This window comes from Marmota marmota, unplaced genomic scaffold, assembly GCF_001458135.2.
Source record: "Marmota marmota marmota unplaced genomic scaffold, marMar, whole genome shotgun sequence".
Taxonomy (NCBI): domain Eukaryota; kingdom Metazoa; phylum Chordata; class Mammalia; order Rodentia; family Sciuridae; genus Marmota; species Marmota marmota.
Window position 1 is genome coordinate 7,413,357 of NW_026000076.1, and position 15,416 is coordinate 7,428,772.

Here is a 15,416-nt window from a genome sequence, read left to right on the forward strand (position 1 = left end):
TATATATATATATATATGATTAAGTAGAAAATATTAATGCCTAGCACACTAGCTAGTTGGGTCAGTACTATTTTGTTGTGTGTATGTTAGTGTTGTAATGCTGTTGTAAGTGATAGAGCCATTTGCACAATCATGCACTCAACTTTCTTTTTGGTTTGACTATTTATAACCCCTTCAGAAACTGCTTAGTTTTTTTTTTTTTTAAGATAAGCTTCATCTTTTTTTTTTTTAAATACCTTTGTTTTATTTATTTATATGTGGTGCTGAGGATTGAACCCAGTGCCTCACACATGCTAGGCAAGCGCTCTATCACTGAGCCACAACCTCAGTCCCAGTTTTTGTTAAGGAGAAGTTTCCTGGTAAATTTCATGTAAGACATTTATAATTCTATGAGTTGAAAACCTTTCTGTCCGAATTTTGAGTTTTCACCTTAACCTTGATGAGATAAGTTATTTTTTAAATGCTAGTAAATGACATGCATATTTTTATCAGCAACTGTGTTTGATTATAGCACAGCAACAAGATGATTTTCCTCCTTGGAATGTGTTAATTATTTATGCACCATGATGTTCTAGATCAGTGATGATCTAAATACATCCAACAGTAATGTGGGACTTGCATAAATCATCCTACAAGTTTTATTAGGATTGGCTTAACAGCCTCTTGACTTCATTATCTGTTCGAATTTGGGGGTCTTACAAAACAAACTGTTGTACACATTCATCTCATTGTGATGAAATAGAGGAATGTAGTAGAAGATTGACCACCTTTGGCCATTCTTCTAATCTCAGAATTTAGGAGAATATAAAACAAAAGAGCTCTCACTGTGTGCCTGTTGTGGTGACTCTGTCCACAGATGTCACAACTGTTTCCACAAAAAGTCATGCTCAGTTGCCAGCAAACCTTGGGATCACTTTCCCTGATACTGAAACCCATTATAAGCCCATAAGGCCACCAACACTTTCCACTTGACTTGAGACACATTACAATCAGTTGACTCTTGGTACCCATGGGGAATTGACTCCAAGATCACCTCTATCTCCAGGAGACCAAGTTCCATAGATGCTTGGGTCCCTTATATAAAATGACATTAATATTTGTGTATAATCTATGCATATTCTCCTATATACTTTAAATCATTTCTAGATTATTTATATTATCCAATACTGTATAAATAGTATGTAAGTAGTTATTATACTGGGTTGTTTAGGGAAAAATGATAAGGAAAATTCTGTACATATTTAGTACATGTACAATTTTTTCCAAAATATTTTAAATATGTAGTTTGTTAAATCCAGCGATATGAATCCCATGTAAATGGAGGGCCAACTGTACTTGGACAGTATATTCTCAATATGGATATAAGGAAAATAACCAGGATAATTCTTATGATTACTCACATGGCACAATGTAGTCTCTCATCACAAAGATCTTTCGATGTTCAAAGGGATACCTTGGGTGAGTACTTTTGCCATTATCTGGGAGAACTAGGCATGGGATTATTTCTTGAATCAACTGCAGGAAAAGAAAGAAAGAAAGAAAGAGAGAGAGAAGGGGAAAGAAACTCTGGTATTGATAAACACCCATAGGTGGTCTCATATAAGTGCTTTCTTTACTCATTCAGCTCTGGGTGACCTGCCATGTTAAACAAGCGATTCTATTTCCTCTAGGTGTCTGAGGGCTCCGTGGTCCAGTTTTCACCAGGAAACTTCTCCTTGACAGCAGAAACAGAAGCAAGGAACTTCCCCCATGGAAACGAGGAGCTGTTAAATTGGGCCCGAAAGGAGTACGGAGCAGTGACTTCATTCACCGAACTCAAGATAGCAAGAAATATTTATATTAAAGTGGGGGAAGGTAAATTTTAAGTGGCTTCAGTTAATGACTGATTTATGATAGTCTGTTGTTTTCTTTTCTGAGGCCAGGTGGCTCGAGCCAGGAATCATAGGATTCTGAATGTTGGAGCTGGCAGGGTCTGCTCTCTCCCCCTCCCCTTCTTCCTTTCCTCTGTGGAAACTGGCCTGGTAATGACCAAGTGAGAAACCAAGAGTAGCATTTGAGAGAAGGGGAGATTGTTGTGTAGGATTTAGATAATGTGTCTCCACAGGAGCCAGAAGAGTGAGGTGGGAGGGAGGAGGTGGGGTGGGTGGGGGAGGGGAAGATGGTGGTAATGGATGCAGTGAAGGAGCTGGCAGGATGGGTCAGTTGCTAGGACTTCCTCTTCCCTATTATTCTGCAACTGTTTAGAGCCAATATCAGCTTATGGTATTGAGATATCAGTTAAATTTTGGACAATAGCAGAGGAAAAGTGTTAAATACATTTTTAACACTAATGCCTGTTGCAAAGACAAGGCATTGGAGAAAGGAAGTATATGGCCTTGATAAGAAATTGCCCATTTAAATTTCCTCACATTGCAGAGGGATATAAATATCTGATGACTCAATTTTGAAAGCCTATTATTATTTTGAAAAAAAACAACAACCCTTTTCATTATTATTTTTAGTTGACTGCATTGGGAATGCCTTAAGTTACTAGGAAATAACTCTTGTGAATGAGTCCTTGTTAAAATCAGGGGATATGTGAACATTATGTTTCAGGTCTTTAGCATCCAGTGCTTTGTGTTGGATTCTACAGCATCTGTCATACCTCCATCAATAGCATGGCAGGAGAAGAAGGGTTATTGAATGCTTGTTCCCAACTCTTTTTTTGGATCTGGGCTGGTTTAAAGTGTTTTGAGACAGGTGCAGGAAAGGCAGATACTGATGTTGGAGTGTGTGCTAGATGCAGAGGCCACACTAGGGACTTTCCATATACCCTGCTTAACCCCAGAGTAATCCCAGGAGGAGACATTATTCCCACCACTTTACAGAGACCTTAGTGGAAAGTTATGTGAACTTTCTCAAATCCACATCACTAGCAAGTGGCAAAGCCAAATCTCAACCTAGGTTTCCTGACTTAAGTCTAATGCTTGTTGCCTGCTTTAAATCTTAGCCACACAAGCATAATCTGAAAATCAAAGTGAGCTGGTGGATGAAGGCTTGTATAGTTGGGATGAGAGGAAGTGTTTTAGAGAAGAGTTGGGTTCAAAAGGTTTAAATTTCTCACTCGGCTCTCATGGTAGTCAGGTAAGTAATCATCGAGGTCAAACCCCATTGAGATAAAATGAAAAATCTCTTTTCATAAAATTTCTAAGCCGTGGCCAATGCTCTGCATTTCTGAAGCAGAATTCTGGTAGCATGAAAGAATGTTGATTACCCCTTGGAATTTGTCAGACTAAGAAAATTTGTAACATTTAGCTGTGAGGCCTCATCCCTCTGACAGTACATGAGTTTCTAAGCATGGCAGTCACCTGCACTGTGGGCGAGGGGTTAAGTCACTTAAGTGATTAAGGTACAAACTGAATAGGGGAAATTAACTTGAAGACCTGGTGTCCAGTTCAGTAACTGTTTGAAGCCTCTGGAACTTGGCTTCAGTCATCAGCTGGAGTCTAAGTCACTAACCATGTAGAGGAACAGCTAAGGAGAGCAAGGTTTTTTAATTAAGTTGGTGGCTCATTGGAAATGTATCATCCTGGGTTGGACTCTCCTGAGCCAACCTCCTTACCTAGCCTGTACCCTCCTCATTTCCAGGGACCCCAGGCCTTAAGCTTTCTCTTGCTCAAACCTGGCAGTTCTCAAAGTGTGATCCCATTGCCTGGAAACTTGTTAGAGATCCAATTTCTTAGGCCTCCCAGGGCCAACTGAATCAGGAACACTAGAGTTGAACTAGCAGTTGGTGTTTTCATGAGCTCTAGGTGATTTTGGTGCTCCTCACATCTGAGAACTGTTTTCACCTGTCTACACAGAGTTAAAGAATTGAGGAGTGTCACTACTTTTTTTAAAATATATATTTTAAAAATATTGTTTAGTTGTCAATGGATCTTCATTTTATTTATTTGTATGTGGTGCTGAGAATTGAACCCAGTGCCTCACACATGCCAGGCAAGCGCTCTACCACTGAGCCACAACCCCAGCCTTGAAGAGTATCACTTCTATCCCAACTGGTCTTAATAACTAGGCCTCAAGCAACACAAATTTACCACCAGAGCCTCAGTTTCCACAGCAGGAAAATAGAGCATTCACTTTACCTCCCAGGCTTATTCCTGTTCTCAGAATATGCCCTTCTGAGTCTCAAAGTCATCTGTTAAACTTTTCTTAAAATACAAATAAACCATGTGATGTTTCATCCCCCTGACCCCCATAAATTTGCTTGGTTCCCACTTGGGATTCCCCTTTGTGATTTTCTTTCTACTTGGCACTTGGTGTGAATTTTGATGCCAGGTATGCAGAAAGTCATTTAGGGGGAAAAACCCAGACATGTGATCAAAAGTGATCAGCTTATTCAAATTAGTGACAATGGCATCTGGATTGGAGCCCTTATTAACTGCAACTTTGGAACAATTAAACCTTTCCTAGTGGCTTCACAACATGGGTGAAGTTTTTGTTATTTGTTTCAAATCTCACATCATTGTTTATGAACTCAGGAAACCTATGCCATGTGCCTATTACATGGCAGCTATAAGCCAGTTGCACCTGTGAACTGGAAATGCAGGCCACAATCCCAAGAGGGTCCTAGTCTCTTGAGTTCTCTGGCCCATACACATACCTTCTGATTCTCGATTAAATTTCAGCCAGGCTGCTAATATCATTTTCCATCCTGTGATCTGGGGGAGATATCACAGGGCTGCAGCTGCAGTGTGTGCATACCTCATCTGCACATCTGGCAAAACCCTCAGCAGATGTGGAGGAAGGCAGCTCTAGCAGCCCAAGTTGTGAAGCCTTGGTCTTTTCTCTCTGCGGGTGTTTTTAGAAAACAATGCAGAGTGCAGAGTCAGTGCTCTTTTGCAATGAGCTTACAAGCAGTCCTTGTGAACTGCTCTGTCCCCTCTATTCTGGGGCTGGTGCTGGGGATGCCATAGTGGTTGGAGCTATGATGTCACAGTGTGCACTTCAGACTTCAGCACAAGGGAGGTTGCACAAGTTGGGGAGGGGAGTAATGTCAACCCAAACGCGGAACTTCCTGGGATGATTCCTTACTCTCAGGTGAGACTTTCATGTGGATATGAACCCTGGCACCCCATCCTTAAAATGAAAAAGGCAGAAATCTATTTGATTAAAGTGCCAGGTCTCTGATTAATTACCCCTTCTGAAAATCTTGCTACACCTAGAACTTCCTTGACACTGGTCCCAGCTGTCAGACTGCCAGCAGTTTCTTTCAAGTTCTGTTTAAACATTTAAACCACGAGATGAAAATCCCATCAAGCCCAGTGCTGTGAAAATGGTGTGTGCCATGGAGGGAGTGTCTTCAGACCCTTGACACTCCTCCTCGGGTGGAGGTGGTGAGCAGCACTCAACACGATGATGTTTGGAAAAGCATTTTGAAACTGTAAGGTGCCATATAAACATGAGTTGTCTGGGTCAAGATTATGAGAAAGGTGAAAGTCTGTCCTCCCTGTATCCCCAGAACTCCTAGTTTTAGCCTTCAGGGTAGAAAGGTCTGTGGGGAATAAACAGGAGGAAGTGATTAATGCTACATGTGTGGACCAGAGAATTCATGAGATGACTGGTTCTTCTATTAATTGAAATTACAAATATCCAAGGAGGAGCATATATGGCCATTGGGTAGATAAAAGATTCAATATTGAGTATGCTGACTGTGAAATACATATAAGATTTTTAGGTGGGAAATGCTCTGTAGACAAATGGCAGTACAAGTCTGCAGTTTGAAAAAAGGGTGACAGTCCAGGTACAAGTGAAAGCCATTGGAGTGACCAAGGTCATCTAGGAAAATAGGAGACAAAAGGGGGATTGAGGAAGGAGCTGAGGGTCTCAGCCTTGTGTACATCAGGATGGACTATGGAGCTTTTCAAAATAGAAAGGTGCCAGGGCACCACGTTGATGCTCTGAACAGATTCCCAGGGATGGGAGCTAAAGCTGGATTCTGACACACACCACAGTTTGAAGACCATTCCAGTGGAAGGAACTCAAACGTAGGCCAGAGGAAAGGTACTAGGAAAAGAAAGGAAAGGATTTAGACAAAAAGAGGCCACTAGTGTTGGTCATTGGGAGGTCACTGGTGACCTTAGTGGCAGACATTTCAGAGCCGTGATTGAGAAGGTCACAGGCTAAGATCCTTCTTTTTGTCTTGTGGTTCCTGGTGTCATGCACTGGCTCAGTCTCACCATCACCTTTTTCCTTTGATTCTGGTGACAGGTAGCTCAGTGGTTTGACAGATCACCTTGTAATTCTTTACTTTCAGACCAAGTGTTCCCTCCCACATGCAACATAGGGAAGAATTTTCTTTCACTCAATTACCTTGCTGAGTACCTTCAGCCCAAAGCTGCAGAAGGTTGTGTGATGTCCAGCCAGCCCCAGGATAAAGAAGTGCACATCATTGAGTTAATCACCCCCAACTCTAACCCTTACAGGTGAGCAAATGTGTGTGTGTGTGTGTGTGTGTGTGTGTGTTCTGAACTGTGGAGAGGTGAGAGTAAATGTCTTTCCTTACTTGAGGTAGAGAGCGGTGCAGGCCTCCCAATGCAGGAGGGAGGGATCCATCTGTGCTTCAGGTGTGGGTCCCAGCAGTTTTAAAGAGGGAGTAAGGACACAGTGGTGTCAATTTATATTCTGCATCTGTCTTCAGGTGCCATATATTCCAGATAAGTTCCTGAAGCCTGTTCTAAATTTCTGAGCATTAATTATAAGACACAATCACTCTTCCTATATCATGATCCCCATTGACTGAGGTTATCTCTGTTGAGAAAATTACAAAAATGTGTCTTATTAACATAATTATCATTTTGGTAAAATTCTTTTTTTTTTTTTTTTGCGCTTTCTACATGGACCATCTTTTTTTTGTTTCTTTTTTTTNTATCGCCATTTTGATGATGTTAGTTATCTTTGTATATCTCATTTGAAGATAGTCTGCCATCATAAAATCTTCTTCTACTTCTCTTTTTAGGGTTCTGTAGTTTTCATTGTATAAATCTTTCACCTCTTTTGTTAGGTTGATTCCCAAGTATTTTATTTTTTTTTGAGGATATTGTGAATGGAGTGTTTTTCCTCATTTCCGTTTCAGAAGTTTTGTCGCTGATATACAGAAATGCTTTTGATTTATGCATGTTGATTTTATATCCTGACACTTTGCTGAATTCATTTATTAGTTCTAGTAGTTTTTTTGTAGACCCTTTTGGGTCTTCTAGGTATAGAATCATGTCATCCGCAAATAGTGATAATTTAAGTTCTTCTTTTCCTATTTTTATGCCTTCATTTTGGTAAAATTCTGATTTTAATAAAGTTCTGTTCATAGTGTCTGCACTGAGAGCTGTTTCCTTAAAGCTCTGTGCATGTCTGTTTTGGGAGGAGCTTTCATGGTGATCTGCCCAGAATCTTATTAGATATAGCTTGCCTCTCTCCTGTGTTCTCGCCCACCTCCCCCCAACTCCTTCCTACCCCTGGGCCAGAAATTTGACCCTCCCTATTGAGAATAATTAGAGAAGTTTTTAAAAGAAAGAAAAAGGAAACAAAAATAGTTCCTTCTCCCACTCTAGCCTGTATTTCTTTTGGGTTCATGACTCAAAAATTTAAAGATACTTGTAGTGGGATTTCAAAGTTAAAATTATAATCAAGTTTTGATTTCAAAAGTGAATAAATTACAGATCAATTTTGGTAATATCCCATTCTGTTCCACATGAAGAATTTTGTGGAAAATTAAAAAGGATACAGAAGCACTCTGGCAAATTTGCTTAGATATTAAGCCCAAAGCTACATTTGAGTATACCATGCCCTTTAAGCCCTTTATGCGTTACAAGTATATAAAACCAAGACAAGGACTCTCCACTTAAATTCAGAATGATAGAGATGTTATTGTTTAGTAATATTTTTCTTTTATACTGAATTCTTAAAAGTTTGGGTTGCATTCATCAGTGTTCTAGCAATCCCTTGGTTGACCATCTGTTTTTTTTTTTTTTTTTTTTTTAAATAACTATGTCCAGAAGTTTGGGAAAATAAATGCAGATCTGATTCTTACCAATTCTTAACAGCTTGAGCAAAACTTATATAAGGCAAGAAATTCTCCAGTCTTTTACCTCTCATTTTATTTTGAAGTTTCCTATTTCTTTTTTCTTTTTTTTTCCTTTACCACCATGACTTCCTCCTCCCTGCCACCAGCTGTCCCTGTCACTGAACTGCCACCCACTTCTGGTTTTGAAGGACTTTGAGCATATAGCCTAGTTGGAAAGTTACACATTGAAGGTGTTCAAGGTTGAAGAAGCAACAGTTCTTCTTCAAAAGTAAACTTCTCTGGTTCGTTCAAGTCCATTTCAAACAGTGGCTGCATTAAGTAACCGCCTCTTTTTGCTCTGCAAAGAAGAGAAAATTTGAGTGACTAATTTTCAGCAGGCTTGTGTTTCTATTGTTATGTAAAACCATTTTGTTATGTGTGCAATAACAATCTGTTTTGCACATGTCATTTGCCTGGGATCAACTCCAGCTTTTTAATCAACTGGCCAGACACTAGAAACATGAAGACTTGGAAGAGAGGAGATAGTTGCAACTTTCTGGCATTTCGGTCCTAACTTTGCCTTTGTTTTCCATTCACAGTGCTTTCCAGGTGGATATAATAATTGACATAAGACCTTCTCGAGAGGATCCTGAGGTGGTCAAAAATCTCATCTTGATCTTGAAGTGCAAAAAGTCTGTCAACTGGGTGATCAAATCTTTTGATGTTAAGGGAAACCTGAAAGTGATTGTAAGTTGGTTGCACATTTGTCTTGATGAATGGCAGTAATTTAAAATGTGCCTATGCATGTTATTTTTGTAAAGGTTCTGACTCGTTGGACTCTCTAAGTTCTCTCAGCTATTTTTTACTTTACAAAATAGGCTGCTTCTTGGCTTCTTCTGATAAGGGTGATCAGTGGTGGTGATTAAAATGGGCCTCTCAGGGCAAGACAGATCTGGGTTTGAGTCCTGGGTGTTCCATTTATAAACTGACCTTGGACAAGCCCCTTAGCTTTTCTGAACTTCACTTGCCTCATTTGTGAAATTCCTGAAATGTACTAGAACGCTTCTCACTCATAGTGTGTCAGTATTATGATCCCGAATAGCAGCTTTTACTTTGGGATTAAGTACTTAGGTAAGATATGGGAAATTAGGCCGACCCCAAGTCACATTATAGATGTTTTTGGGTTAATTGTGTGGTTTTGGCATAACTTTTTGCTTGCTTCTAGCTCTTAGGGACCTGCAAGTATGCCTATTTCTTATGCATTTTATTTTATGAAGGTCATACATAAACCTAAGAGGCTTAGCTGGTTGGCATAAGGTGAAATAGCAGCTAGTTTCCTAAAAAGTTGAATGTTGAAGTCTGGTGAAATAAATCTTATCTCAGATATCATTAGGGGAATAACTATTTGGCAGAATACGGGACTGATTCATACTGAAAATTAAAGAAAAATCCTTCTCCCCATTTTTGACTTTTTTAGCACCTCTTTTGTAGGCTCCAATCTTTATGCATTGTCTTTTTTAAAAAGTAGACCCATTTCTCTTTCTGTACCTGTGTTGTATCCGTTGGAGTGGGTTTTGTTTTCCATATTTTGGGAGAGGACTGTCTTTGGTTTTGGCATCAGTCACTTGTGGCACCTTCTGTGTCTTCAGCTGTGGGCAAAGCCAGCTGTTCCCTAGGCAACGCCATGTAACCGCACTTACTGGAGGCAGCGTGCAAAGCCAAGAGCACACACATCATAATTTTTAAGTAATTGTTCTTGGTTCCTGTGGGTTTTAAAACTTTTTTCTTAAAGTTTCAGAGTAATGACCCATCGTGTGTAACAGTGATAAATTAATTTGGTGTCCAGTGCAAAGCCCGGCTGTGATTCTCTGAAGTTGCAGATATTTTGATTGCCCTTCTCTGGCATGGCATGAGGGGTGTTGGTGACCTGGGGTGTCTGTTACTTTTGCTGCCTGGCACATGAGCCAAATGTTTTTAATTTCAGAATAACAAAAACAGGAAAGGGAATCATGCTTTGAAAGGCAAAAAACATACGGTACATTTTAATTCCCTGCTGGAGTTCTTGTGTAAATATTCTTTCAGGCCTGACCCTTCAATGGCTCTTTTTCTCCCTGAGTTTGTGTGCCTGGTCCCTGGCAGTTCTGGAGTTCACTTTGAATGTCCCCATCTCTCATATGAATCAGAAAGTCTAGAAATGAGATCGCTCATCCCAAGCAAGATCTGTTTATATTCCTCTCCTTGGCTGTACTCCTATTGCAGGCCAATTTTGGACAATGCATGACAACATTACTAAACAATTAGGTAATGTTTCATGATGTTCTTTTCTATTCTCCCAGTCAGTTTCATGCTTTGTGATTTCCTAACTCCCCTAACTTCAGATGTGAATTCTGACTCCTGTAGGTGAAAGGTACCTGCTAATACAAAGGTTTAAATTCCTGCTTAGAAAGGGAGGCATGCTCATAGAGACCCTGTTTCTATTATTTCCTGTTGAGACGGCATGGTAGAGTGGAAAGATTCCTGGCTCAGGGCTGGAAAGGACTGGATTGAAATCCCATCTCTAATTGTCATTACTCCTAGTAGATGTTGGGCAGCCTAAATGAGCATCGAGTCTGTTCACCTGTAAACTGGGTAGATAGCACTCACCTTGACAGTTAAGGTGCGGTTTAGCTGAGTTTATTCATTTGTTTTTTCACTCACTCACTCACTCACTCACTCACTCACTCACTCATCCAAACAGCAAGTATTTGTGAAGGACCTACCTACAGGATATTTCCTCTAAAGCATTGGGCATGCAGCATGCACATCGTGAACTCTCAGCTACATGTGCTACTTAATCTGCAAGTCTCAGGTTCTCCTTTTCTAACAAGGAAATAGCAGCTTCTCTCCCCTTATATCTTGGAGGAAAATTAGAGAATACATTTAAGGCTCCTAGCACAGTGTCTGGCATAAAGGGTGTGTGTGTGGGGGGTGTTCATCTTCCTTCCGTAAAAATTTTCTTTAAGAGCGTGTCTATAGGAACAATTAGGGTACTTCTCTAAACAAGGGAAAACAAAGAAAAATGTTCACCAAAAGAATTGTAATTGTGGGGTAAACTTGAAGAGCCCCATGGGTGTGGCTTATGCCTGTTTGTTGGAGGTCGGGGTATGGGCCAAATGCACTCTCCAAATGGCAAAATGGTCAAAAGAGATGCAAAGGGTTTTGCTGAGAGAGAATGGAAACCCTGAAAGTGTCCACTTGCCAGGTCCAGATCTGGCTCTTTCCTCAAGTCCCTTCTGGACAATGGTCCCCTATAGACAATACATAATCACTTCTAGAGCAGGAGGAACCTCCAGGATGTAAGAATGGATGAAGGAATCTTATTAGAATTTTTCTCTTATACTGTTTCACGTGGTCTCAGGACTTCCGGGTTGGTGATGACCAACTTATTCTTAGAAAAGATATTTTTTAAACCTCAGTGAGAATATGCACTGCACCCTCTGGCCCACTTCCTCCCTACACCTTCGGTTCTGACGCTAATGTGACAGGGGTGGGGCAGGAACTTTAGAATCTTCCTAGCTCATCATCTTTCGTGAAGATGTGGCTGGGAAAGATGGTGGTGGTATTTGGAGACCCCCTTAAACACTCCTATTGGAGAGTAGCTCCACTAAGGTTGGAAAAAGCCTAGGGATTCCCAGAAATACAGGGTGAGGAATTTGCCCAGTGCTGAGAATCATCTTTCCTGTCATTGTCCCAAGCCTTGCTGCCTCACAAATGTGTTGATAGACCCTTTTAAATTCTGAGCCATAATTGATATGAGGTATACTGACAGCTTCCAGATTTAATGTTGAAAGGTGTAAACAGATTACTCCGTATTGGTTCAAAAGGACAGGTGGCAGCTATGATGAGAGTATTCGGGAAATACAATATTTCCTCAGCTGTCCAGTGACATGAAAGACTAGGGCAGATGAGGCCAACCAGTATTGTTTAGGCCAAGGTTGTGATTCCCGCCAATCAAAACAACCTGCTACTTTGAAAGGCTGGAAGGAGCTGAGCCTAAGAAACCACTGTTGACTAAAGGAGTAAAAAGTTCTAAGAACAAATCGGATCCTTCTTTACTTCATTTTAATTTTTTTCTTTCTTTATTTCTTCCTTTTTCCTTTTCTTTCCTCTTTCTCTTCCTCCAACTTCTCCTTTCCCTCTTTCTTTTTAACCTTGTTTTCCCATAAGGAGTTTTCTCTTAATTAGGCCAAGAGCTAAATCATTCTAAATCTATGAAACTGAGTTTAGGAATGGGGGCTGCAGAACTTGGTTAAAACTCCACCTGGTTCCTCTGTGAGCAGTGGTTGTGACTGGTCAGTTTGGCCGATTTCCCTTGGATAAGCACTTTGGTTAATAGAGAAATATACCGGGTGAGATCCTTTAAGCTTTAATTGAAATCTATGTGTCTTCAGCCAAACTCCCACAACCAAAGAGGCCAAGAGAACTTAGAGCCTGTGAATCTTTTATGGTTTTACAGTGGGAAAGGATTAATATTTAGTCATGTTCAGGGCAAACAGAATGGGAAGCAAATGAGGAATTTAGGAAAAATGCTGCATATATGCAGGAGAAAATCATTGGGCATGGAAATTAAAGTGATTTTTATTCAGCATGAAAATGGTATAATCTACAGGCTGGAAGGACTTTGCAGCCTGGTTGGAGCAGTTGTTAAAAATGTGCCTTCCCACTGGGGTCCCTCTCCAAGCACTCAGCTTCCTTTCCTCTGTCAAGGTCACTGCTGTAAGAGTCAGCAGGTGACATTGACATTTACCTTCTATGACCTGGTTACTCAGAGTACATTTATATCTGTTATTTTAGTTTTTTTACTGATTGCCCAGTGAAAGCGAATTTTATGACCTCCTTGTCTTACTGTATAAAATATTGTGTTTTTAGAGGAGTGATGACCTTATTTAGTATTTTAGGATATAAAATGTAAACATAGTTAAGAGAATTGGCAAATGCATACAATTACAGAATTGCTAAATTAATCATAAACAATAGATGAAATATGAACATTGGTTGTTTTGCCATGTGGCATTTAATTGTTTATAAAGTTGGGATCATCTCCACACTGAATTGGTAGATTGTGTCATGTTTCGTTTAAAATTGGGGATACAAGAAGTTAGAAGCACAGACATTTGTGGGCAACATAATGTGCACGTATACTTTATACATACTTTTAAATAAAAATAAAAAAGGAAAGTTTGGCATATACTTTTGAGATTGTTTTTTAATAATGTAAACATTGGAGCTAGGCATGGTGGCATATATCTGTAATTCCAGTGTCTCTGGAGACTGAGTCAGAAGGATTGCAAGTTTGAGGTCAGCCTCAGTAACTTAGTGAGTCCCTGTCTCAAAATAAAAAAATAAAAATGGGTGATGATGTAGTTCAGTGGTAAAGTGAGCCTGGGTTCAATATCCAGCACCTCCCCGACCCAGCCTAATGTGATCATTGGGTTGGAGATGTCGTTCATGCCAAGCATGCTCAAGTTCATGGGTTTCATCCCCATTAATTATAATGATGATGATGATAATATAAACATTAAATTAGTTTTATGGTAACAGATTAGGTATATTTAGTATGTAGCTACTTAGCTGTTGGGTTATTTTTATTGATATAAGCCATCTAAAATAATGTGATCACATAGTATGAATACATGTCTCTCTTTATCTGCTATTAAAGGTTATATCAATGTTCTTAGCCCAAGGAAAATAGAGATCAAAAGAATAAATAATCCCTCAAATACCACCCAGAATCTATTTATTTCAGGTATTTAATTATTATTTAAAACACTGTTTCATTTTAGACTCATGAATGAAAATTTGCTATTATCTTTAGGCTCCCAATAGTATTGGCTTTGGTAAAGAAGGTGAAAGATCTATGACAATGACCAAATCAATAAGAGATGACATTCCTTCCACCCAAGAGAACTTGTTGAAGTGGGCATTGGACAATGGCTATAGTCCAGTAACATCATACACACTGGCTCCTGTGGCTAATAGATTTCATCTTAGGCTTGAAAACAATGGTAAGAATGATTTTTGTTGTTGTTGTTGTTTTAAAAAATGTCATCCAAATGAAGCTTTCCAGTGAGGAACTCTCACTTCTGCTTGAATGGTGTTGTTTTTCTTTTGCACATTTAAACAATTTCTTTGACTATTTTCTTCTATAAGACTTAAAATTACCTAGAATTGCAAAAAAAAAAAAATTACTTGGTGAAACTATAACACAGATTTTCTTAACCTAGAGTTCACTGCATGTTGGTGACTTTTGTTAGGAATAAATTAGAGCCTGTGTTCTTCTCTTGGGGAAACCTGAGGCTGAGAATTCTAAGGGGTTAGGGCTGCAGACAAGTCTGGGGCCTGTAGTCTTGGCTGTATCTTGTAAAAGAAAGGTCATGAGGACTCCTGCTTGGGCTTTCTTATGCAGGGAGAGTACCAGAGTTGCCATCTCAATATGATGGAGTAGAAAGCAGAGGCTCGACAAGTTCTTGAGTTTGCAGAGGCTTATAGTTAGAATGACTCAATCCCCAACTCTTGTGATCCCCAGACCTCTTTCTCATTGTGTAGTACCACTACTGAGTGCAGTGCCACTAGAACAGAGGTTACAAATGTGGGATCAAGTCCCAGATCTGCTGGGATCAAGTCCCAGATCTGCTGTGTTGCGGGGAGAAGTTGCTTCACCTCTGAGTCTCAGATTCCTCTTCAGTAATGAGGGGAGATTATAGCATGGACCTTACAGTTGTTATGGAGATATTATATTAACATACAAGTCAAAAACCCTCAAAAGCTATGACTGCCATTGGACCTAGCTGTAGCATGCTTTTCAAAAGGATTGTATTAAAGCAGAGTTGATGCCAACCAGTCATGATCACATTCAACTTCCACTGACATGGGTTTGACCTTAAGCACCCATTGGATTGGCCTTAGATTGTAACTGTAGAAAGACTGGGGAAACTTTTTGTTTTTCTTTTAAATTATTGAAAATATGACAGAATGCTGAGCATTACTTGCATGGAAATACCTCTTCCTTCAAAGAAATAACTGTATCTAAGCAGCTCTTTCTTTCCCCTTTGGGAATTATGATTTTAAAGTCAGGGTGCCCAAATAGCTTCTAGAGTATAGCAGTCAAAAAGGAGGCAGTAAAATAATTTTTAAATGCCAGTATTGGGGGTGGAGGTGAGCTCAGTGGTAGCACACTTACCTAATGTGCTTGAGATCCTAGCACCGTCATAAATAAACAAATAAATATTAATATCATGTCAAGAAATCTTTTGAGGAACTATTCAAAAGATTTCTAGATCCAGGGAAAGTATTTTAATGGCATTTGTGAAGAATATATTGCCTTATATAACTTACTCTA

At 39.7% G+C, this 15,416-nt stretch overlaps 1 protein-coding gene across 4 annotated transcripts in view; it reads left to right on the forward strand.

Annotated features, from left to right (window-relative positions):
- Window positions 1-15,416, forward strand: part of Tgfbr3 (transforming growth factor beta receptor 3) — a 186,858-nt gene that overhangs the window by 132,617 nt on the left and 38,825 nt on the right. For all 4 annotated transcript variants that reach the window (XM_015500893.2, XM_015500894.2, XM_048814463.1 and 1 more), the window contains 4 exons: window positions 1,671-1,854; window positions 6,296-6,464; window positions 8,638-8,785; window positions 13,893-14,082. In XM_015500893.2, the coding sequence (XP_015356379.1) occupies window positions 1,671-1,854; window positions 6,296-6,464; window positions 8,638-8,785; window positions 13,893-14,082 (691 nt within the window). The remainder of the gene's footprint in view (window positions 1-1,670; window positions 1,855-6,295; window positions 6,465-8,637; window positions 8,786-13,892; window positions 14,083-15,416) is intronic.